This window comes from Salvelinus fontinalis, chromosome 17, assembly GCF_029448725.1.
Source record: "Salvelinus fontinalis isolate EN_2023a chromosome 17, ASM2944872v1, whole genome shotgun sequence".
Lineage (NCBI taxonomy): Eukaryota > Metazoa > Chordata > Actinopteri > Salmoniformes > Salmonidae > Salvelinus > Salvelinus fontinalis.
This window is the reverse complement of record NC_074681.1, coordinates 16,846,616-16,872,065: the sequence shown is the minus strand read 5'-3', so window position 1 is coordinate 16,872,065 and position 25,450 is coordinate 16,846,616. Positions and strand designations below refer to the sequence as shown.

The 25,450-nt window shown below is 41.5% G+C and overlaps 2 protein-coding genes across 6 annotated transcripts in view; one reads left to right on the top strand and one right to left on the bottom strand.

Moving 5' to 3' along the window:
- Positions 1-8,870: 8,870 nt before the first annotated feature.
- Positions 8,871-25,450, top strand: part of LOC129813847 (uncharacterized) — a 57,606-nt gene continuing 41,026 nt past the window's right edge. For both annotated transcript variants that reach the window (XM_055866415.1, XM_055866414.1), the window contains exon 1: positions 8,871-9,643. In XM_055866415.1, coding sequence (XP_055722390.1) covers positions 9,475-9,643 — 169 coding nt within the window. In that variant the 5' untranslated portion in view covers positions 8,871-9,474. The remainder of the gene's footprint in view (positions 9,644-25,450) is intronic.
- Positions 19,156-25,450, bottom strand: part of LOC129813846 (uncharacterized) — an 18,081-nt gene continuing 11,786 nt past the window's right edge. For 3 of the 4 annotated variants that reach the window (XM_055866408.1, XM_055866413.1, XM_055866409.1), the window contains 9 exons: positions 24,708-24,788; positions 24,553-24,606; positions 24,362-24,478; positions 23,922-23,981; positions 23,683-23,739; positions 22,938-23,012; positions 22,715-22,757; positions 22,579-22,630; positions 19,156-22,437 (listed from right to left, as the gene is read on the bottom strand). In XM_055866408.1, the coding sequence (XP_055722383.1) occupies positions 21,462-22,437; positions 22,579-22,630; positions 22,715-22,757; positions 22,938-23,012; positions 23,683-23,739; positions 23,922-23,981; positions 24,362-24,478; positions 24,553-24,606; positions 24,708-24,788 (1,515 nt within the window). In that variant the 3' untranslated portion in view covers positions 19,156-21,461. The remainder of the gene's footprint in view (positions 22,438-22,578; positions 22,631-22,714; positions 22,758-22,937; positions 23,013-23,682; positions 23,740-23,921; positions 23,982-24,361; positions 24,479-24,552; positions 24,607-24,707; positions 24,789-25,450) is intronic. The other variant, XM_055866410.1, reaches the window with a different exon arrangement.

The following is a 25,450-nucleotide window of genomic DNA, read 5'->3' as shown; positions in this document are numbered from 1 at the left end:
ACATAGCGCCTTCAGAAAGTATTCACACCCCTTGACTTTTTACTAATTCTGTTATGTGCCAAAGTGGGATTAAAATTGTCATTTTTTTGTCAACGATCCACACACAATACTCTGTAATGTCAAAGTGGAAGAAGTATTCTATGTTTAAATTTTTTTAGTAATGAAAAATAAAACATAAATATATCTTGATTAGATAAGTATTCAACCCCTTGAGTGAATACATGTTAGCATCACCTTTGGCAACAATTACAGCTGTGAGGGTTTGTGTGTAAATCTTTAAGAGCTTTTCATACCTGAATATTTCTTTAAAAAATTATATTCTTTAAAAAATTCTTCCAAGTTCTTTCAAGTCGATTGAAGTCAAAACTGTAACTAGACCACTCAGGAACATTCAATGTCGTCTTGGTAAGCAACTCCAGTGTATACTCCTGGGGGCTGGTCCAACTCAAAGTTTCACAAAAGAAAAAAAAATCCTCCCCATGTACTGTAAGATAATTCTTTGAGGGGGAGGATGTTCAATTGAACTCAAATTAATATTTACGATCACAAATAACGATAACTGTATCAACCCTGTGTTAAACGTAGATATCTACTTTGCATTTTGTGGCACAGGGCACCTTTTTACTGAAGAAGGTTTTTTTAAATGATTTGATTTTGTTTTGTTTTTGTGTACTGTTGTGTATATTAAGTATATTCATGTGTATATGGATGTGACGTTTTAATATGTTTATTGTATTTTGATCTGTGTTGTGTTATACAGGGCTCATCTGAAAAAGAGACCTCTAGTACTACAACTCTGTCTCCCTCAACTGGTAAGAACATGGCTGTATCTGCTTTAGTTTTAAGCCGTATACTAAAGTACAGCGAGCATTTTTAGATCATTTCAGTGTGGCAAAACAAATGATGTTAGAAGTTAGCTAAAAAATCAGAAACCAACACCTCAAAAAACATAAACCTATGTTTATGGAATTTATATTTTTGTAATTTAGCAGACACTCTTATCCAGAGTGACTTACAGGAGCAATTAGGGTTAAGTGCTTTGCTCAAGGGCACATCGACAGATTTTTCACCTAGTCAGCTCGGGGATTCGAATCAGAGACCTTTTGATTGCCGGGCCAATACTCTTAACCTCTATGCTACCTGCTGCCCACATGTGAATGTGAGCCATGTATCAGTAACCATTAAATAAAGACCACATTTAGGAGTTCAATGGCAAAAACATTACTATAAACACACCAAAAGTATTTTGAGGCCAGCATTCAAATTGTGCAAAAAACACCTGAGTTAGCGACACACTGATCTCTGACATGGGAAAAGTGGTCATGGCAAACATTTAAACAGAGAAAGAAAACCCTGAGGGTATTTACATGAGCAGCAAGCATTGTTCTTTTAAGTGATTTGAGTCAGTATGAATCCGCTACCAGCTTTCGGACAGAGATATATTTTAATACAACAATCTCTACAATGACCTTGTTAAAAAATCACTTTAAAAAAAGTTTAATGACAAATGTGTGTAAAAGACACCAATTTGAAGTTACATTGCTCTAGTTTCAAAGAAGGAGCCAATACTAGTATAAGGGATTTGCGTCAATTCAATCTGGTATCAGGACAAAATGTGATTCAGAGTCACCGAATATACTTTAAGTATTTTTATTAAACCCAAGCGATAAATGGTAAATGCAATTTTCTTATATACGGGTTCTCACCTCGCAGGGCAGAACAGGGAACTGGCAGGATGTAAGTAAACAGCTGTTCTTATACGGTGACAGACGTAGTTCCAACCCGTCTGTTGGCCTGTCACAGTAGAGGCTGAGCGTGGTTTAAACTCTGCTCAGCCTATCGCCGGCGCTCAGGCTAGTCCCAGCCTCTTGGCGCTCTTTGGTGTCCCGGCGCTGTTGCTGTGTCGATTATGCTCCCTCACCCCAGAGACTGAGGTCAGACAGCTCTGCATTATTGTCTGAGCTATTTGCACCTGCATACAATGCACACTGTTCTCGCTCAAGGCTAACCACAGCTTCCCAGCACACTTATCTGGGGCTAACTGTTACTTCCAGCACACACACACAGACACCCAGGCACCCAGGCTAACAGTTGCTAATATTATATCACATGTGATATAGCATTGGGTTATAGTGCAATAAACACAAATCCTAACAATTCCCCCTTTTTACACCCCAAAAGGGGTGTAAATTAAAACAGAAACCATCAACTTCAATGATCGATACATACATACATACTAGGTTGTTGATAAACCCAGGAACTTTAAACCTTTAATGACCATTCAGAACACGTTCTCATCACCCTAGTAACATATTAGATAACATAGGGATTTTTAGGAGTCCCCCTTTTGACACCCCTAAGGTGTCACTCATTATCCTTTACTTCAGCGGTCACAGTATAGTAATATGTTAATAGTATTTCATGAAAATAGTAAAAAGTTTATTATTAATTTATTTATTTTATTATTATTATGTTTTTTTTATTTTATCAACAAAGAAAAAATCAACAAATGATATACGCTAAGTTGCATTTCGACTCCTCCTTTTGACACCCTTTCACGGTGTCACACTCAGAATACAAAGATTAAAAGAAACACACCTTTATTGTATAAAGAATAAAAACCCTCTAGTCCACCCTGCTACCCCTAACAGGTACTAGGTTGGCTACCTCCCACCCAGGAAATGTAAACCTTGACATAAGGTAGGACAACATACAGGGTAAAAGATTACAAGTATATATTGTGAAACAAAAAGCAATGAATTAAACTAAAAATAAGCAATTTTTTGTTTTTATTATTTTATAGCAAACCATGGATCATCCTCTGTCAAGGCAGTCTCAGCACCCCCCCGTGAGCAAGCAGTGGCATCATAACTGCAGCGTGCGCAACATCTGTAAAAGATTTCCTCAAACAGGGAATAACACATGCAGCACAACACATTAATATAAGAAATACAACTATTAGGGTCAGAAATCCAGTAACCATCAATGCAGTGTACTCACCAAACCAGCCACGAGAACAGTCCCCGCTCCTCCACACCTGCAAAACCCCTCATCTCCACAGATAACTCTTCCAACCCGCTCAGAGCTTTTGAAATGCTCCCATCCGGACTGGTATTGTTAGGGATAAACGTGCAACATTGTTCTCTAAACATTTTACAAACACCTCCCTGGTTGGCCAGAATCATGTCTAGTGCTAGCCTATTTTGTCTAGCGGTTCGAGAGGTGGCATCCAATTGTTCAGCCATCCCCGTAAGTGTGGTGTGGGTTTAGTTAACAAATCGTTGTTGATTATAGAAGATATAATTTATCCAGGCAGTTTGCTTAGCCTCAACAATAGCTGGGCCAGTAATGGGCAACAAATGCCACAGACCATCATTCTTGTTTAATGCCTGGAATTCGTGGGGGACCCCTATTGGGACCACAACAGGTTGGTGTGGATGTTATCTGTACCCTCGGACCAAGGAGCGTCACGTTTCTGCCGTCTCCTGGGTTGGTCCCGAGCCTCTGTGTCATGTGCAGATCCCAGGAGTTGGTTAGCTGTAACCTCAATAATAGTCAATGGTATTATCAGACTGGCCAAAGCACATGTGCCCTGCCAGTCTCCTTTCAGAATAGGGGTCAACCGCCTGGCAGGTCCACACATCCACCATACATCAGCAACACCTCTAGTTTGGTTCAGCCCTTCAACGGGCCAGGTGGCATTAATAGTGACATTAGTGATGCAGTCAGCAGTAGGGAGCCTCCCATAGTCTATACCCCTACCTGTACCAGTGATACAGCTGTAATTTCCCCCATATGCCTTAACCTGTCTGGCACCGGGGTTCCGCTAGCGGAACTCCTCCCACATTCCACTGAAAAGGCAGAGCGCGAAATTCAAAAAATATTTTTGAGAAATATATAACTTTCACACATTAACAAGTCCAATACAGCAAATGAAAGATACACATCTTGTGAATCCAGTCAACATGTCCGATTTTTAAAATGTTTTACAGCGAAAACACCACATATATTTATGTTAGCTCACCACCAAATACAAAAAAGGACAGACATTTTTCACAGCACAGGTAGCATGCACAAAGCCAACCTAACTAACCAAGAACCAACCAAACTAACCAAGAAACAACTTCATCAGATGACAGTCTTATAACATGTTATACAATAAATCTATGTTTTGTTCGAAAAATTTGCATATTTGAGGTATAAATCAGTTTTACATTGCAGCTACCATCACAGCTACCGTCAGAAATAGCACCGAAGCAGCCAGAGTAATTACAGACACCAACGTCAAATACCAAAATACTCATCATAAAACATTTCTGAAAAATCGATGGTGTACAGCAAATTAAAGACAAACATCTTGTGAATCCAGCCAATATTTCCGATTTTTTAAGTGTTTTACAGCGAAAACACAATATAGCATTATATTAGCTTACTACAATAGCCTACCACACTACCGCATTCATTCATCAAGGCACGTTAGCGATAGCAATAGGCACGTTAGCGATAGCGAATAAACCAGCAAAAGATATTAATTTTCACTAACCTTCATAAACCTTCATCAGATGACAGTCCTATAACATCAGGTTATACATACAATTATGTTTTGTTCGAAAATGTGCATATTTAGAGCTGAAATCAGTGGTTATACATTGTGCTAACGTAGCATCTTTTTCCCAGAATGTGCGGATATTTTTATGACACTCAACTATTCTGACCAAATAACTATTCATAAACGTTACTAGAAAATACATGTTGTATAGGAAGTGATAGATACACTAGTTCTTAATGCAATCGCCGTGTTTGAATTCTAAAAATAACTTCATTACGATATGCAGTTTACGTTATGGCGAGAGCGTGCCCAAAACCTGGCCGCAAACTACTAGTACACATGTACGACAGATATATGAAATACCATCATAAAATGGGTCCTACTTTTGATGATCTTCCATCAGAATGTTGTACAAGGGGTCCTTTGTCCAGAACAATCGTTGTTTGGTTTTAGAATGTTCTCTTCTCCAGTCAATTAGCACGGAAAGCTAGCAAAGTAGCGCAAAGCTCTCCTTCCTGAACAAAGGCACACAACGCAACACGCCTAACGTCCCAAATAAATTTCAATAATCTAATAAAACTATATTGAAAAAACATACTTTACGATGATATTGTCACATGTATCAAATAAAATCAAAGCCGGAGATATTAGTCGTCTATAACGACAGCTTTTCAGAAGGCAAAACCAGGTCCCTTACGCGCGCTCCAGAAAACAGGAAACTGGTGACACGTCATGCCAAGAGATTTTATTCGACCCCAGATCAAGTTATACACTCCATTTCTTCTCTCACTGCCTGTCGACATCTAGTGGAAGACGTATGAAGTGCATGTATACTAATAAATATCAAGGACATTTATAGGCAGGCCCTAGAACAGAGCATCGATATCAGATTTTCCACTTCCTATCAGGAAGTTTGCTGCAAAATGAGTTCTGTTTTACTCACAGATATAATTCAAACGGTTTTAGAAACAAGAGAGTGTTTTCTATCCAATAGTAATAATAATATGCATATTGTACGAGCAAGTGTTGAGTACGAGGCCGTTTAAATTGGGCACGATTTTCCCCCAAAGTGAAAACGGCGCCCTCTGTCCTCAACAGGTTAACCCCCCATGGTGCCTTCTGGGGAGGGACTTCTGGGAACACAAGACTCAGAGTTTTACACAGGGTTGAATTTGGCTTATTATGGTAGAAACTTTCCAATATGCACATCCAACCTTCCCCATTGCTTAGGGCAAATGGGTGAGTAGCCAGAATAGGTCTGAAATGTCCACATATGACACAGTCCTTTCTGTTAAGTGTTTTGGCTGTATACCTCATATAGGCTAACCACATATTATCCCTACCCTCATAGCCAGTTTCAGTCCCCAATTGGTCGCTATCTGAGATATCCTTTACATTTATTACCTGTACCGGATTGGAGAGCTTAGGTGATGATGTGGAACCCGGTCTTGAAGTAGTGGAGGAGTTCGGTTGAACCTGGCCTTGGCCTGTTGGAACTGGTGGTGGTTTTGGCAGCACTGTGATGGTAACCATCCCCATCGTATCCCAATCAGACAGCTCAGGACGACCAGCAGTCCTGTAAAGCCCCACCCTCTCCCAGAGAACACATCATCAGCCAGAGACCAAGCAACACTTTCACTTCTATGAACACTCACAGCGGGTTAAAGGTCGGGTATAAGGGAATCTTTAGTAGGAGTTGGCCCCCAGTACCCAGTTGGTTCTGGTTCTGCTCCTACCCCTGTGATTGTTTGACAGTGTCAGTGTGTCTTACCCTCCTACAAGTGCGATATGCCCCCAGGTAGCTCTTTCAGCTATTCTCACCGCAAAGGCTGTCACCAGGAATACTTGGTCTGGCCCCTCCCAATGGGGCTGCATTCCACCTGTTCTCCTCATGGACTGGATTGATCCCAATCCCCTTCTCCTGTAATTCACCTGTAGTGCATAAAATCTTGGACATACAGGTTTGGTTAACAAACAATTTCTCATTTATTCTATTTGATTATATCTTCTGTCATTCTATTTGTTCTATCTGATTAGTTAGAATGTCCTCCATTATTATCCTAGTAAACCAACTCTAGGGATATTTAACTAATAGGCAACACCACAAAGTGCCCTATTCCATCCCACTTTTGATACACGGCTCCGCCCTTGTATCAATAATTAGCGCAAATCTAACAATTCTCTGTCAAGTGTCTTATCTACTTTAAAATCATATGCTTTCTATACTAATGAAATATCTCCTTCAGGAGTCCACTGTATTTTATCTAACAATAACATGAACCTCCATAAGTTGACCAATGGCGCCCTCAAGTGACTTTTCATCCTCCACCAATATCCACAATATTAATTTTGTATCACCTCAGAAGCCATCAGCCATACCACCACTTCAAAGAAGTGTTATTTATTATATTATACAAAATAAAGAACCCTTTATCTAAAAAAAAATACGTATTTATGAAAACTCAGAAAACAAAACTTCTAATATTCCATATGCGAGTGTGTCCCTTTAATATATTTAAACATGGAAATCCCCTCTAACCCAAACGTTTACTACAAACAAAACCTAGTAATTATAACTGTCCCTTTAACATGAAATCAGCTCCACCGGCATGTTAATATACCTTAATTTTCTGTTAAATTTCACTGGTGTTACCTAGACATTCGAACTAAAAATCAATAAAGAGCTATCATAAACTTTTACGATTCAACTATTCTGACTTTCCTCTCTTATAGCCAAATATAGCCCAGTGAGCGCCAACAATCCGTGATGGCCACCTAGCAATTTTTGTTGCTAGCTTTAGCATCTTTTTAATCAAAATGGTGAATGCAATCAAAATTGCATTCACCACAACATACGCTTCTTACATTCAACAGCTATTGTTATTTATATTTCAAATTTTATGCATCATATAATTTGGTTACTTACGTCAAACAGGTGTCTCACAAAACTAAATTTGGATAATGCCAATGTGCAGAACTTTAGTTTTTCCACAATAGGTTTCTGCTTACCTTTTTAGTTGACCGGTCTGGGGTTGTGAGACACACCCGTCTGACGACAGCAATGGTCTTCTTTCTTACTATTGTTCTCCTTTTTACTTTCCTTCTCTTCCTAACTCTTATCTACCCCTTTATTGGTCTTATTCCCTTTTTATCTTCCCCCTGGAATTTCTTGTCCAACTTTTGGTCAAGCTGAGCTAGTCTAACTGGGTCTGACTCCCGGCCATCATCCATCTTCACATCCTCCAGCTTGATTCCATCCCTGGTCTTCTGCAGCTGGGTTTTCACGTTGTTCAGCTCCAATAACCCATCCTGCAGGTCCTTGGATCTTGGTGGCAAACTTGGCGCAGTTCCTTGCAAGCTAGAAAGAGCTAGAAAGACATTGAGCGCGAGGAAGAGGGTGGACATGACGAGCGCAGTGACGCTGATGGCCTGGGCAGCTTTGGCGGCCCCTCTGGCCACACCCAGAGCCTGCACGGTGCTGATGAACTTGTCTGTGTTGATCATCAGGGCCTTCCCAGCCTGCCCCCACCCCTCCATCACATGCTTAATGTTGTGGTTCAGAGCCTTCTTGGCTGTACTCTGTGTACTTTTCAAAGTTCCACTCCCACATAGCTTCCTATCCCAGTCTGCTGTCACCACATGCTTCAATATGGCCACCATTGTTCCTGTACCCAAGAAGGCAAAGATAACGGAATGAAATTACTACCGCCCCGTAGCACTCACTTCTGTCATCATAAAGTGCTTTGAGAGACTAGTCAAGGATCATATCACCTCCACCTTACCTGTCACCCTGTCACCCTTTTTGAGGATTCCACTGAATATACCCTTTTTTTCCTTTTAGGAGAATACAGTGTAATTTGAATAACCATTTTAATGTATACTTATGTCATGTTCATAATGATGACAATCTTTTCTGACCCAGGTGGTTTTGTCGAAGTCTAATTGCAGTAACTCTGCCACCTTAGGGTTGTTGTTGTCAGACAGACTGTGATTTCTGGCTGAGAGTTCCCTATGTGCAGAGAGGTTTTTACTGGAACACAAAACAGTAGAGCAGTTAGAAAATGAACAGACTCTTACTGTAAGTAACTAAAGCAAACAAACACGTTTGTTTAACAGATGATCCTAGAATCACCTTTTACTGAGGATTCCACTAAACATCCCTCCTTTCTCCTGATAGAAGAAAACTGTCATTTCAATTGATTGTAAATCACATGTATACTCATGTTCATAATTATTAGTATCTTTCTATGCAGATGCCCAAGTATTTTTTTCAAAGTCTAATGTAGTTACTCTGCCTCACCTTAGGGTTGTTGTTGTCAGACTGTTGTTGCTGGCTGACAGCTCACTGTGTAATGACTGCTTTTCCTGAACAACAGTTACCTTAACAAGAGTGCTCCAATTTAAGATCCCTCCTTCTAGTAGTTGCTGGCTGATAGTTCATTGTGTAATGTTTGGTTGTCCTGGGAAACAGATCGAGATACCTGTTTGGCCAGAGAGAATGCATAATAATATTTGCTATGGGGTACATGCTATTCAAGTCAGCATATTTATAGGTAGGTTGGTAACAAAATGGTGCCGGAAGAAATTGCAGCAGTTTTATGGGCGCCCAACCAATTGTGCTATTATGTGGGCTTTTTTTGCGTTATTTGTAACTTATTTAGTACATAATGTTTCTGCAACCATATCTAACGGCAAAAAAGAGCTTCTGGATGTCAGGACAGCGATCACTCACCTCGGATTAGACAAAGATTTTTTCTTCAACAAGCAGGACGCACAGAACATTCTCCGAACACCCGACAAGGCCGACATCCCCGTTATTTGCAAGAGGAAGAGACGCAGGTACAGAGGACACAGCGGGTTGCCTCGTACGGATCCGCAGAAGGCGAGTGGGAAAGCTGCCGTTACCGTCAATATTACTCGCTAACATGCAATCATTGGACAATAAATTAGACGAGGTACGATCACGAATATCCTACCAACGGGACATCAAAAACTGTAATATCCTATGTTTCACGGAATCGTGGCTGAATGATGACATGGATATTCAGCTAGCGCGCTATACGCTGCACCGGCAAGATAGAACAGCACACTCCGGTAAGACGGGGGGGGGGGGGGGGGGGGGGGGGGGGGGGGGCGGTCTGTGCATATTTGTAAACAACAGCTGGTGCACGAAATCTAAGGAAGTCTCTAGATTTTGCTCGCCTGAAGTAGAGTATCTTCTGATAAATTGCAGACCACACTACTTGCCTAGAGAGTTTTCAGCTATACATTTCATGGATGTTTATTTACCACCAGACAGATGCTGGCACTAAGACCGCACTCAGTCAGTTGTATAAGGAATTAAGCAAACAGGAAACCACTCACCCAGAGGCGGCGCTCCTAGTGGCCGGAAACTTCAATGCAGGCAACTTAAATCAGTTCTACCTAATTTCTATCAACATGTAAATGTGCAAACAGAGGGGGAAAAATTCTAGATCACCTGTACTCCACACACAGAGATGCGTACAAAGCTATCCCTCGCCCTCCATTTGGTAAATCCGACCACAACTCAATCCTCTTGATTCCTGCTTACAAGCAAAAATGAAAGCAGGAAGCACCAGTGACCAGAAAAAGTGGTCAGATGAAGCAGATGCTAAACTACAGGACTGTTTTGCTAGCACAGACTGGAGTATGTTCCGGGGATTCCTCCGATGGCATTGAGGAGTACACCACATCAGTCACTGGCTTTATCAATAAGTGCATCGAGAACGTCATCCCCACAGTGACTGTACGTACATACCCCAACCAGAAGCCATGGATTACAGGCAATATTCGCACTGAGCTAAAGGGTAGAGCTGCCGCTTTCAAGGAGCAGGACTCGAACCTGGAAGCTTATAAGAAATCCCGTTATGCCCTCCGACAAACCATCAAACAGGCAAAGCATCAATACAGGACTAAGATTGAATTGTACGACACCGACTCCGGCGTTCGTCTTATGTGGCAGGGCTTGCAAAATATTACAGACTACAAAGGGAAGCACAGCCGCAAGCTGCCCAGTGACACGAGCCTACCAGACGAGCTAAATCACTGCATGCTCGCTTTGAGGCAAGCAACACTGAGGCATGCATGAGAGCATCAGCTGTTCCGGATGACTGTGTGATCACGCTCTCCGTAGCCGACGTGAGTAAGACCTTTAAACAGGTCAACACTCACAAGGCTGCGGGGCCAGACGGATTACCAGGACGTGTGCTCCGGGCATGTGCTGACCAACTGGCAGGTGTCTTCACTGACATTTTCAACATGTCCCTGATTGAGTCTGTAATACCAACATGATTCAAGCAGACCACCATAGTCCCTGTGCCCAAGAACACGAAGACAACCTGCCTAAATGACTACAGACCCGTAGCACTCACGTCCGTAGCCATGAAGTGCTTTGAAAGGCTGGTAATGGCTCACATCAACCCCATTATCCCAGAAACCCTAGACCCACTCCAATTTGCATACCGCCCAAACGGATGATGCACGACTCCAACACCATCATTAAGTTTGCAGACGACACAACAGTGGTAGGCCTGATCAACGACAAGACAGCCTATAGGGAGGAGTTCAGAGACCTGGCCAGGTGGTGCCAGAATAACAACCTATCCCTCAATGTAACCAAGACTAAGGAAATGATTGTGGACTACAGGAAAAGGAGGACCGAGCGCACTCCCATTCTCATCGACGTGGCTGTAGTGGAGCAGGTTGAGAGCTTCAAGTTCCTTGGTGTCTACATCACCAACAAACTAGAATGGTCCAAACACACCAAGACAGTCGTGAAGAGGGCACAACAAAGCCTATTCCCCCTCAGGAAGCTTAAAAGATTTGGCATTGGTCCTCAGATCCTCAAAAGGTTCTACAGCTGCAACATCGAGAGCATCCTGACTGGTTGCATCACTGCCTGGTACGGCAATTGCTCGGCCTCCGAACGCAAGGCACTACAGAGGGTAGTGCGTACGGCCCAGTACATCACTGGGGCTAAACTGCCTGCCACCCAGGACCTCTACACCAGGCAGTGTCAGAGGAAGGCCCTAAAAATTGTCAAAGACCCCAGCCACCCCAGTCATAGACTGTTCTCTCTACTACCGCATGGCAAGCGGTACCTGTGTGCCAAGTCTAGGACAAAAAGGCTTCTCAACAGTTTTCACGCCCAAGCAATAAGACTCTTGAACAGGTAATCAAATGGCTACCCGGACAATTTGCATTGTGTTACACCCCCCCCCCCCCCAACCTCTCTTTTACGCTGCTGCTACTCTCTGTTTATCATATATGCGTAGTCACGTTAACTATACATTCATGTACATACTACCTCAATTGGCCTGACCAACCAGTGCCCCCGCACATTGGCTAACCGGGCTATCTACATTGTGTCCCACCACCCGCCAACCCCTCTTTTACACTACTGCTACTCCCTGTTCATCATACTGTATATGCATAGTCACTTTAACCATATCTACATGTACATACTACCTCAAATCAGCCCGACTAACCAGTGCCTGTATGTAGTCTCGCTACTGTTATAATCTCGCTACTGTTATTTTACTGTTGTTTTTATTTCTTTACTCACCTATTGTTCACGTAATACCTTTTTTGCACTGTTGGTTAGAGCCTGTAAGTAAGCATTTCACTGTACGGTCTACACCTGTTGTATTCGGCGCACGTGACAAACTTTGATTTGATCTTACGAGTCACGTGTCATTCTCCAGAAGAGGTGTGCCCACTCGAGGAGGTTTGACGGATTTTTTTAGGATTTCACTGAAACGTCTTCCTTAATGCCATCAGAACGGTTCAGGTTGTCAACTATTTATATGGTAATATCCATAATACTGGAGTCGAGCTTCAATGCCATACAACACTCCTTCCGTGGCCTCCAGCTGCTCTTAAACACTAGTAAAACCAAATGCATGCTTTTCAACCATTCGCTACCCTCACCCGCCCGCCCGACTAGCATCACCATACTGGACGGTTCTGACCTAGAATATGTGGACAACTATAAATTCCTAGGTGTCTGGCTAGACTGTAAACTCTCCTTCCAGATTCATATTAAACATCTCCAATCCAAAATCAAATCTAGAATCGGCTTTCTATTTCTCAGAAAAAGCCTCCACTCACGCCGCCAAACTTACCCTAGTAAAACTGACTATCCTACCGATCCTCGACTTCGGCCATGTCATCTACAAAACAGCTTCAATACTCTACTCAGCAAACTGGATGCAGTCTATCACAGGTGCCATCCGTTTTGTTACCAAATCACCTTATACCACCCACCACTGCAACCTGTATGCTCTAGTCGCCAGACCCACTGGTTCCAGGTCATCTATAAGTCTATGCTAGGTAAAGCTCCGCCTTATCTCAGCTCACTGGTCACGATAACAACACCCACCCGTAGCACACGTTCCAGCAGGTATATCTCACTGATCATCCCCAAAGCCAACACCTCTTTGCCCGCCTTTCCTTCCAGTTCTCTGCTGCCAGTCACTGGAACGAATTGCAAAAATCACTGAAGCTGGAGACTTATATTTCCCTCACCAACTTTGAACATCAGCTATCTGAGCAGCTAACCGATCGCTGCAGTTGTACATAGTCCATCTGTAAATAGCCCATCCAATCTACCAACCTCATCCCCATACTGTTTTTATTTACTTTTCTGCTCTTTTGCACACCAGTATCTCTACTTGCACATCATCATCTGCTCATTTATCACTCGTGTTAATCTGCTAAATTGTAATTATTCGCTCCTATGGCCTATTTATTGCCTACATCCTCATGCCTTTTGCACACACTGTATATAGACTTTTTTTTCCTACTGTGTCATTGACTTGTTTATTGTATTGGCTTGTTTATTCCATGTTATTCCATGTGGAACTCTGTGTTGTTGTCTGTGTCACACTGCTTTGCTTTATCTTGGCTAGGTCGCAGTTGTAAATGAGAACTTGTTCTCAACTAGCCTACCTGGTTAAATAAAGGTGAAATAAATATTTTTACTGAACAGGTGAATAGTTCTCAACTCTCAAATCACCTTAATGTTGTTGTTTTCAGAGAGACTGTCATTTCTGGCTGAGAGTTCACTGTGTAATGACTGCTGGTCCTGTATGTCAAGAGAAGCTAGTTTGGTACAAATTACAGGCAACACAATGATCAAATGATGTTCGTGCACAGTGACAATTTAATTATTAATCGGTTCGCTTTACAGTTCATTGATAAAATCAAGTTTAATGGACTCATGAAAGCACCCTTTCCTTTGTTCCTACATTTAGTTCACACGTTTAGAAATCCTATCATACAGGGCTACTTCACCTCTACTTCTTGAGATGGTTCTGTTCAAGTTTGGAAGACTTCTTGAACATTCCACTGAAGATGCCTTCTTTCTCCTGAAACATACAGAGGGCCGTTTACACAGAACATCAACATGAAGTTATCAGAGAATCAAATAAGTAGAGTTTAAAGCTAGAATCCTTAGTTGCTACATCCATTATCAGACTTATAAATGGATGACATACACCCATTGATTCTTGAGTAATATAACTTGACAACCATGTCCTGTGTATGTTTGGTGGGACGTTGATGGAATATTCTAACCCTAAAAAAACTGGACGCATGAATGTTCTTGGAACTCCCATGAAATGTGTTTAAAACATTCAAATCATATATTCAGAGAACATGGTAGCCATGTTCTGACATGGTAACCATGTTCTGTGTATGTTTGGTGGGATGTTGATGGCATATTCTCATAACCCTCAGAAAACTGGACACATGAATGTTCTTGCATGCAAATTCAATCGTGGACTGTTCTTACTGGAGAGGGTCACTGCAGACCCCATGGATCGGGTGTCTGTGACAGACCATCGAAGTTTCGACGCACATATTGATAGAGGTGTGCTGGAGACGTTCTTCAGAACTTCCAATATCAACTGGCGGCGGCAGCCTCGACCAATTGGATCAGGATGGCAAATGACAGACGAGTAGGTTGTTTTGCTGTCGGTAACTAACAATATAAGCTCTATTTTTTACACGAGGCAGTGTTGTTCAGTACAGTGATCGATTTTGTGATCAATTCGGCCATAACGGGGCTAGCTAGCTAAAGTTAGCTAGCTAGCTATAATAAATCAAAAGAATGTTATTGGTCGCATACACATGTTTAGCAGACGTTATTGTGGGTGAAGCCTAATGCTTGTGTTCTTAACTCCAACAGTGCAGTAATGTCTAACAATACATATAAATATAAAAGTCAAATAATGGAATTAAGAAATATAGAAATATTAGGATGAGCACTGTCGGTGTATATATATATATATATATATATACACACACACACACAGTGGGGAGAAGTATTTGATAGACTGACGATTTTGCAGGTTTTCCTACTTACAAAGCATATAGAGGTCTGTAATTTTTATCATAGGTACACTTCAACTGTGAGAGACGGAATCTAAAACAAAAATCCAGAAAATCACATTGTATGATTTTTAAGTAATTCATTTGCATTTTATTGCATGACATAAGTATTTGATACATCAGAAAAGCAGAATGTAATATTTGGTACAGAAACCTTTGTTTGCAATTACAGAGATTGTCAATATGGGGTTGTGTGTGTAGATGGGTGTTAATTTTTTTTATCCGTTTTGAATTCAGGCTGTAACACAACAAAATGTGTAATAGGTCAAGGGGGATGAATACTTTCTGAAGGCAATGTATGTAGTTTGAGAAAAGAGATATCTTTGTAAAGAGTTGATGCTACCTGTCAGTGTCATTTGCCATATTTCCCCCCTTTCAGGAATATAACGTTACAATTGTATAGCTAATAGGCTATGTTTTTGTAGGTGAATGAACCTACAGCAGCCAAGGTGATAATGGCTGGGGTCATTTTGCTTGTTTTTACTGTTCTCCAAATACCATTTAAGTTCCAACTTCAAAAAATGACCTGCGTCCCTTCCGGACGTCATTAAAACTCAAACCCTTGTTATGGCCCTGTGTTCATGCAATGCTCCTGTAAAGGGCATTGAAATAGAGAGTGAGGGACAGAAATACCTCACTGACAGCCACAGAATAGCTGTCATCACCATTAACACTGTTCACACAGATCCCAAAAAATATGTACAAGTGAAAACTGCTGTGCATGATTTACGCCAGGCATAGGCGGAAATCCCAGGGGGGACGGGGGGGACACGACCCCCCCATCTTGGGAAAAATATGATTTGTCCCCCCCAATATATCACTGTAAACATAACTATGTAATTTCAATAATATTAATAATACGCAATGAAAGCACTTGTGCTGATTATAGACACTTAATAGCGCATTTAAATTTCAAAAGATTGCGACTCCCCCCGCCCTTTGCCTCACAATGGTTTGATTCACTGCCAGTTCTTTAGCTGGCAAGGTAATAGAGAGTTCGTATCTACTGTCCGAAAGGGACATGTACGTAACTGACGTGAGGTTAATCCAGTCAATCCATAGCAGGTCCATAGCAATGTTATTTATTTATTTTTATGTTGGCAGGGTTCACACACTAGGGGAATTTGCAGAGCTAGCGCGCAAACTAAAGCAAACATTAACTATCAAGCTAGCTAGTACCTATTCCATTTATGTGGCGTCGTCAAAGATGGAATCTTTGCTATCGTCAGTTTATTCCAAGATCAGCATGCAGCTGTAGTGCTTCGACGTCCCTGTGATAAGGTTAGCAATAAACTGAAGTCCAAACTGAAAAGAACTACACTCTCTTCTACCATTGTCTTAAATATATATAATGGTCTCGTTGCAAAAGATAAATTGTCGCTAGTGAACTTTTTTTATTTTATTTTATTTCACCTTTATTTAACCAGGTAGCAAAGATTATAGCAAACACACAGAAACGGAATTGGTGCTCGCTAGCTTTACAAATTCAGCTATTGTTGGAAGCCAGCCAATATGAAACAAACTATTTAAATTACAAAAGGTTGCAGCATGTGTTGTGTAAATGTGTGTGTGTGCAGCTAGGCCAGCCAGCCAGCCAGGTAGAAAAATGGCAGAAAAAAGTAAGAAGACGGACATCAGAGTATTTGTCAGTACACCAAAACGCATAGTAAGAACTCTAGTATCCTAATATCTCAACGACTAGTTGATAAAATGTTCATAAGAAAGAAGTGAAATGCGAATGGAAATGTTTCACAATGATGTCATTAGGCAGAGCAGGCAACAGATGGCACACAGACAGCAGAGTTGGGGACAGATATGCAGGGACAGACTGGCAGACAGGGAGTCTCAGGTAAGTTTGTTGAGTCTTTGTTTGGCAACATTATGAAAGGTTCTCAATTGTTTTGACTTGTAAAATAGGGACATAATTGGAAAATGCCATGGATACCCCCACTCTCAACTTAAACTGGTGACTAAACTAAGATTTGTTTACGGCAATGGTATTGCTGTTGTGATTAATTGTGTAGTTTTGGGTACCGGTAGTTAGGAGTACGGCAAACACCTTATTTATTTTCTAGGAGACAGACTGAGTCAGTTAGGGTGGTGAAAGGGAAAGAGCCAGGGAGAGAGACTTCAGAGGACAGTGTCACAGCCACGGCAGGACCAAGTGTCACCCTTGTTGCCAGCAGCACCAGTATAGGGGACAGTGGCACAGCATTGTCCAGTTACCACAGTGATGGCACAAAACCATATCAGCCACACCCACAATTTATAGAATTGCAAACTCTTGCCAACAGAGTGTTGACGTTTCAAGAGAGATGGTTTCGCGATTTCCCCTGGCTACATTATAATCCATCAATAAAAGGAGTGTTGTGTTTTCACTGTAGCCAAGGGTTTTCAAGCCAGCCATCTTTTGGCCAAAGAGCTGATGCTGCCTTCATTAGTGCAGGATTTAGGAACTGGAGAAAAGGCATTGAAAAATTCACAGCACATCAAAATTGCCAAACCCACCGCTACTTTGTAATTGTAACAGCACACCAGCTAAATCCAATCAGTGTCCAGTTATGTCCAGCGCGTGGGGTAAACAGCTGGATGACGCAAGGCATTGCTTGATGAAAATTGTTAGTTCGGTGCGGCATGTAGTAAGACAGGGACAAGCCTTTAGAGGCCACACGGATGACAGTGGGAATTTATACCAGATTTTGAAACTTAGGGCAGAAGAGGATGATCCCATTTTACTGAAGTGGTTAACAGAGCGTACCACAATGTACACAGGCCCCAAAGCACAGAATGAAATTCTGAACATCATGGCCAATAGTCATTCGAGGCATTGCAGCTGAGATTAGGTCTCTTCCGATTGTACAATTTTCATTAATTGTTGATGGTACTCAAGATGTCTCTGGTGCTGAACAGGAGAATGTCTGTCTGCGTTATGTTGACCATGACCATGTCCCTCACAAGGAGTTTATTGGGCTATACAGGGTGTCGGAGACAACAGGCGAGGGCATTGCGAAAGTGCCAACTGATGTGTTGTTGAGGAAACCCGCAAACATATGCTCGGTTCTTTTGTTCAGTAGTGTGTATAGCAGTGGTTCTCAACCTTTTTGGGGTACTGGAACCCCTGCATATTTTGAGGCAAGGCAGGCAAGGTTTTGAGCGGTCCTCAGGGACCTCCACCCCCTCTATATTATATGTAAACTTACTGGAAACCTTGTGGTACTGACTACATTCATTATACTTTTTTATTTCACGGACTCCTTGCAATTAGTCCATGGACCCCTGTTTGAGAACCCATGGTGTAATTGATAGTTGTTCTTTTGTTTAGTAGTTTTCAGTACACTTACAAATGATTTACTTAATGTTATTTTATTTAAAATTGCATACTTTGTGCGACATACTTGTCCATAGCTGCTGTTTGAAGAGTTGAGACACTGACTGAAGGATATTTTGGTTGATTTATTTTGCTTTTTCATTGAAGTAGTTATTTTGCTTTTAGAACTGTACTTATTTTAAGCTTTTTGTTCTTGCAAAGATATTGTAATAGACTCAGGCCAGGTGGACATATTTAATGACTATATAAATGTATCAGAAAAAGTCAAATTAAAAGGTCAATTCAATACGGAGACCAACTTTGTGATGGTTCTCAATTGGAGATTCTTTTAGATGTGATCACACCATGTTCATTGTATTTATGAAAACTACACCCATACAGTGTACAGTACCATTGTCACCTACTGACCTTTCTTGATATTGCTGGTTGTAAGTACGAATACCTGCATACATACTGGACTGGTAAGGAGCACTGCTATAACTATTATTAGTAGTAGAATTATAATGATTTAAACATTTGAACAAGTTGGGAAAACCCTTCAGTTAACTACTGTACCTATCAATTATCCAGTTGTAGGAATTATGGTTCCTCAATATACATTTAACAACGTATGCTATGCGTTACAGCACTACTTTTGGTGTCCCCCTCAGGAATTGCTCTTGAGAAAATTTAATGTAATTGTCCCCTCCAAGGTTGATCTCAGATTTTCGCCCCTGACGCCAGGGTGTGAATACTTATGTAAAAAATATATTTCTGTATTTCCTTTTTACAGAGTTAGGAAGGACGCCTGTATCTTTGCAGTGACCGGGTGTATTGATGCACCATCCAAAGTGTAATTAATAACGTCACCATACTCAAAGGGATATGCAATGTCTGCATTCATTTTATTTTTACCCATCTACCAATAGGTGCCCTTCTTTGCGAGGCATTGGAAAACCTCCCTGGTTTATGTAGTTGAATCTCTGTTTGAAATTCACTGCTCGACTGAGGGACCTTGCAGACAATTGTATGTGTGTGGAACAGAGATGAGGGTAGTCATTACAAAAATCATGTTAAACGCTTATTGTATAAAGTCTATGAAACTTAAGCAGATTTTTACTCCTAAACTTATATAGTCTTGTCATAACAAAGGGGTTGAATACTTATTGACTCATTATGGGGTATTGTGTGTAGGCCAATGACACAAAATCTCAATTTCATCCATTTAAAATTCAGGCCGTACCAACAAAATGTGGAAAAAGTCAAGAGGTGTCCAATAGTCCAATAGTGTCCTGGTCAGTGTCAGTCGTGATGAGGATGCTGCCATAGAAACTGTACTGTGCTTCGGATCCAATGTTCTGGTAAACATAGGTCTGTGGATCATCTGGCCTTATCTTAGATTTTCAGAAGCAAAACATAAAGAGATAGGTGGTTGTTTTCATTGACTTACAGTTGAAGTCAGAAGTTTACATACACTTAGGTTGGAGTCATTAAAATTTGTTTTTCAACCACTCCACAAATTTCTTGTTAACAAACTATAGTTTTGGCAAGTCGTTTAAGACATCTACTTTGTGCATGACAAGTAATTTGTCCAACAATTGTTTACAGATCATTTCACTGTATCACAATTCCAGTGGGTCAGAAGTTTACATACACTAAGTTGACTATGCCTTTAAAGAGCTTGGAAAATTCCAGAAAATTATGTCATGATTTTAGAAGCTTTTGATAGGCTAATTGACATCATTTGATTCAATTGGAGGTGTACCTGTGAATGTATTTCAAGGCCTACCTTCAAACTCAGTGTGTCTTTGCTTGACATCATGTGAAAATCAAAAGAAAACAGCCAAGACCTCAGAAAAAAATTTGCAGACCTCCACAAGTCTGCTTCATCCTTGGGAGCAATTTCCAAATGCCTGAAGGTACCACGTTCATCTGTTCAAACAATAGTACGCAAGTATAAACACCATGGGACCACGCAGCCATCCTACCGCTCAGGAAAGAGACGCGTTCTGTCTCCTAGAGATGAATGTCCTTTGGTGCAAAAAGTGCAAATCAATCCCCGAACAGCAGCAAAGGACCTTGTGAAGATGCTGGAGGAAACCGTATCTATATCCACAGTAAAATGAGTCCTATATCGACATAACCTGAAAGGCCGCTCAGCAAGGAAGAAGCCACTGCTCCAAAACCGCCATAAAAAAGCCAGACTACGGTTTGCACCTGCACATGGGGACAAAGATCGTACTTTTTGGAGAAATGTCCTCTGGTCTGATGAAACAAAAATAGAACTGTTTGGTCATGATGACCATCGTATGTTTGGAGGAAAAAGGGGGAGGCTTGCAAGCCGAAGAACACCATCCCAACCGTGAAGCACGGGGGTGGCAGCATCATGTTGCTTGTGGTGGTCCTTTTGCTGCAGTAGGGACTGGTGCACTTCACAAAATAGATTGCATCATGAGGCAGGAAAATTATGTGGATATATTGAAGCAACATCTCAAGACATCAGTCAGGAAGTTAAAGCTTGGGTCAAAAGTTAAATGGTTCTTCCAAATGGACAATGACCCCAAGCAAACTTCCAGAGTTGTGGCAAAATGGCTTAAGGACAACAAAGTCAAGGTATTGCAGTGGCCATCACAAAGCCCTGACCTCAATCCTATAGAACATTTGTGGGCAGAACTGAAAAAGTGTGTGCGAGCGAGGAGGCCTACAAACCTGTCTCAGTTACTCCAGCTCCGTCAGGAGGAATGGGCCAAAATTCACCCAACTTATTGTGGGAAGCTTGTGGAAGGGTACCTGAAACATTTGACCCAAGTTAAACAATTTAAAGGCAATGCTACCAAATACTAATTGAGTGTATGTAAACTTCTGACCCACTGGGAATGTGATGAAAGAAATAAAAGCTGAAATAAATCATTCTCTATTATTCTGACATTTCACATTCTTAAAATAAAGTGGTGATCCTAACTGACCTAAAATGGTGAATTTTTACGAGAATTAATTGTCAGGAATTGTGAAAAACTGAGTTTAAATGTATTTGGCTCATCTGGTTCTAATTTTGCAGTCTAACAAAAAAAGTTTCAGGCATGGGTGCTTGTGCTATGAAAGAGAGACTTAGGAATCAGAGCCTCAACGTTGCTACTAGTAGTGTTAATGCTGACAGGATGTGTCGTTGTAGAGATGGGTTGGAATTACAGTTTAGAATTTTCTGGTCTTATAGCTGTTATCTGAAGTATTGCTGTTGTCAACAATGCTTTTGTTGTCAGAGGTTTTATAGTTGTCAATATTGTCATCAGAGACGTCCGTTTTTTTACTGTAATTGGTATTATCTGTGTTTTGGGTGTTAGTCTCATTGGTGTTGCCTGGATCTGAGGACTGCAGCTCAACCCGTATGCCATTGAGCTCCACCAGTCCATCATGCAGCTGGGTCGCCACCTCCCTGATCTTGGCTGCAAACTCTGACTTGGCTCCCTTCTTCAGCTCCTTGGAGTCCTTGGCCACAAAGTAGATGTCCATGCCCACAAAGAGGCCGGTGAGCACTCCGGTGGCCATGCTGGCAATCTGGACAGCTCTGGCCGCGGTGCTGCCCGCCACGTTGGCTATCTGCACCACACGCATCATCTCATTGGCGTTAATGAGGATGGCCTTTCCAGCCATGGCGCCATCCTCGTAGATGTTGTTGAGGCCCGGGAAGTCACGGTTGTATGCATGCTTCTTCATCTTCAGTAGGTCGAACCTGCGCAGACTCTCAATTCCCTGCTTGATGAACAGCATGCACTTGTTGATGTCGGTTATCTTCTCCTGGTAGTCCGTCACGATGGCCTCCACCTTCTTGCGGTCCATGGAGTTGTTGACCGTGTTGGAGATTCCGGCTCCAGCCGTGGTGAGGCCGCCCGCCGTGGCCACGCCCAGCCCCACCGCCGTGACAATCAGGGAGGTTCCGAAGGTGACAGGGGCCAGGGCGAGGCCTACAATGGTACATACGCCTCCTACCGCACTGGTGGAACCGCCAGTGATTTGAGCGATCTTAGTCTTCTTGTTGAAACAGTCGAGGGCGTCTGCAATGCTGTTAAGGTCAATGACGTGCTGCCACAGGCTCTCTGCACGCTCTGAGAACAGCTTGTTGAACACACGGATACCTTTCTGCACCTTCTCAGCTGTCACTGCAAACACCCTGGAAAACAAGTTTAGATTAATTAGTATTATCCATGCTTACTTACTATAGTATGATGTACCCATTTACCAGCTTTATAACATGGCTGTTCTATACAGGTGCACGCACATAAGGTAACACCCAACATAAGGAATCACTTACTTGGCCTCCTCTTTTTCAGTCATGTCATCCTCTTGAGGCATGTCTTCCCACTCTGCAGCAAAAGAGAAAGGGCATCATTTGGATCAAGTTTAAGGAATACCCCTACGCCAGTACTGTGTGCATGTTTCGGACTCACGCTCCACTGTGCTCCACCACTCCATCAGGCTATCCATATTCTGCTGAGAAACACATTTTCCTAAATCAGCTTCAGAAAGTCATACTTTTCAATCAAAAATCTATTTAAATCAAATGCACAACTCTGTGGCAGTTAGTGAGAGGAAACCAAGAGTGAAAAGTAAATCTATGTGGGTATTTAAGAGCACAGATTGATATTATTAACATTGTTTACAGAAACCAACCTGCTGCTCTGGCTCCGCTGGATTAATACGGAATACCTCCAATTGGTCGAATAATGATTTATTTCCACCTTTGTTCTGAGAGGGCAGGGGTGATAAATGACATGCTATTATGTATACAATCTACACACTAAAGAAAAGTAGAATATTTCTTGGCAAACTAATGTTTTTGCTGCCAGTGTAGCAACCAAGATATAGAGACAATTAATCAGCGATCAGATTCACTGGCCAGAAATGAGAAAATACGTGGTCAGTTTCAGATTTCAAGTTGCGATTTTGGATTTCAGTTCCTTTCTGTGCTGTTTTGCAGAAGTGGAGCATCTAAAATCTTCCAGGGTTCAAAGAAACAGGAAGCAGGGGAACAAGTTTACGCAAATAGCAATCTAATCAATTCACAATGCAAAGTAAGGGGAGAGGTGGTGTGGCTGGGTGTTTGGTAGGTAGAGATAGAAAGAAAAAAGAACAGAAGATTTAAAAAAGAACATCCTTTTCTTAGTTGGGAGTCAGAGAATACCGTGTGGGGAAATCCTTCCAGTGACCGAGAAAAAAAGAACTAGTCATCTAATAGACCTCATGTGACGGCCATTTTGAAATCCTGGGCCACTTTACAGTCTGTTAGCTGTGGCAGTCAAGCCATCGCATACACAAACAAAACCTCAGGAGTGACGGTTGTACAGTAGATATCCATTAAAACAGTACCGGTATCTGGCAGAACAATGTTAGTAGGAGTGTCAGGGTGCAGAGCTACCTCTGTTGAGTCACTGCCTGAAGCTCCCTGCTGGGGTTCACGCTTCTTGGTTTTACCCTGAAACAGACACAAATCAAAAATAACAACTTTTACACTAGAGCACTATAACAGTTATCCCACAACGGAACCATAACATGCATATTGTAAACCATAGTTAACACCTGGAGGAAGGGAACTACAATGTACACAATGGGAGATCAACAGATGTGTGTGCATGAAAATAGAGGTTTGAACGTTACCTTGCCTCCAGCACCGCGTGGCATGAATGGATTGTGTCTCGTGGGTTCTCGCATCTTGGCCTAAGAACAATAGAATACAAATCAATACATTAACGCAAAGGGCAAGTAAAGGGAAGTGTTCATTTGGTTACCTCATAGTGTCTGTTAGAAACATTGAGAAAATCTGGAAAATACCAGCATTTAATCATGGAATAATCTTAACTGAATTGAAGTGAAACCCTGATATTTGCATGGACACAGCAAGGATAGAGTACTGTGCCCGTATTCCTAAAGCGTATCAGAGTATGAGTGCTTATCTAGGATCAGGACCTGTCAATATAAATCATATTCATTACGTTCTAAAAGCCCAAACTGATCCTAGATCAGCGCTCCTACTCCGAGAAGCTTTGTGGATACACGCCGAGAGGGATGTAGAAAATAAAATGAAAACAAACTCTTACTGATGTGCTATCTGTAGGTTTAACCACGGCCTCTCCTTCGTCCTTGTCCTCTCCCTCCTCTTTTACCACCGGGAAGAGAGATTCACCCTCTTTAAGGCATTCATCATCACATTGGTCCTAGAAAATAAATTACAGATAAGGAGTGAGTGTGCGTGTGTGTGTGGTGTGTGAGCGTATGTGCGTGCGCTTACCGGATTGTCTTTTTTTGTATTTTGCTGACCACGTCTGGCTGGTCTGTTTATCTCCTGGAAACATAAGACAAAATCATCCTATAAGAGCCACCATGACACAGGATAACTGACAGATACGATTATAAATCCTGATCAGTCAAATCATCCAAGCCTACCTCTTCTGTGGGTCTAGGAGGAACCACTGGAGTTTCAGCAGTTTTCCCTTTCCTCTCACTCGGCATCATATTACGGTTAGCCTGAAATAGTCAGAAGGACGAATATAGTCACCATCTCAATTGTGCATTAATTAAACAGAGATACCGGTACGCTACATATACAGAGGGGTCAGAAATGATTGACATCCTTGATAAAGATGAGCAGTAATAATTGTATAAAATAAACAATTCAAATACTGAGCTATATTGTATGCTCCATTATATTATTTTATACTAAAACAATTGCTCAGAGAAAGACTTTGTTAACAAGTAATAGTTATTTTTTCTCAAAAAGGGTAGGGGTCAAAATTGACACCCCTAAATAATCTTATAAATAAAGTTGTCAAAAGTTTAGCATTTGGTCCTAGAATGCAATGACAACATCAAGCTTGGATGCATTTGCAGTTTATTTTTGTTGTGTTTCAGATTTAGTGCCCAATAGAAATTAATGGTAAATAAAGTATTGTGTCATTTTTATTGTAAATAAGAATAGAAGTTTCTAAACACGTTAATGTGGATTAGGGATGACCCCAATTAGTCAACGGGTCGATTGTTTGGTCGATAGGTTGTTGGTCGACCAAGATTTTCTTTTGTCAAGCAGTACCGCGTATATATACACACACACACACACATATGTATATATATACACAAACATATATATACACATACATGATATATATACACAGTATATCACAAAAGTGAGT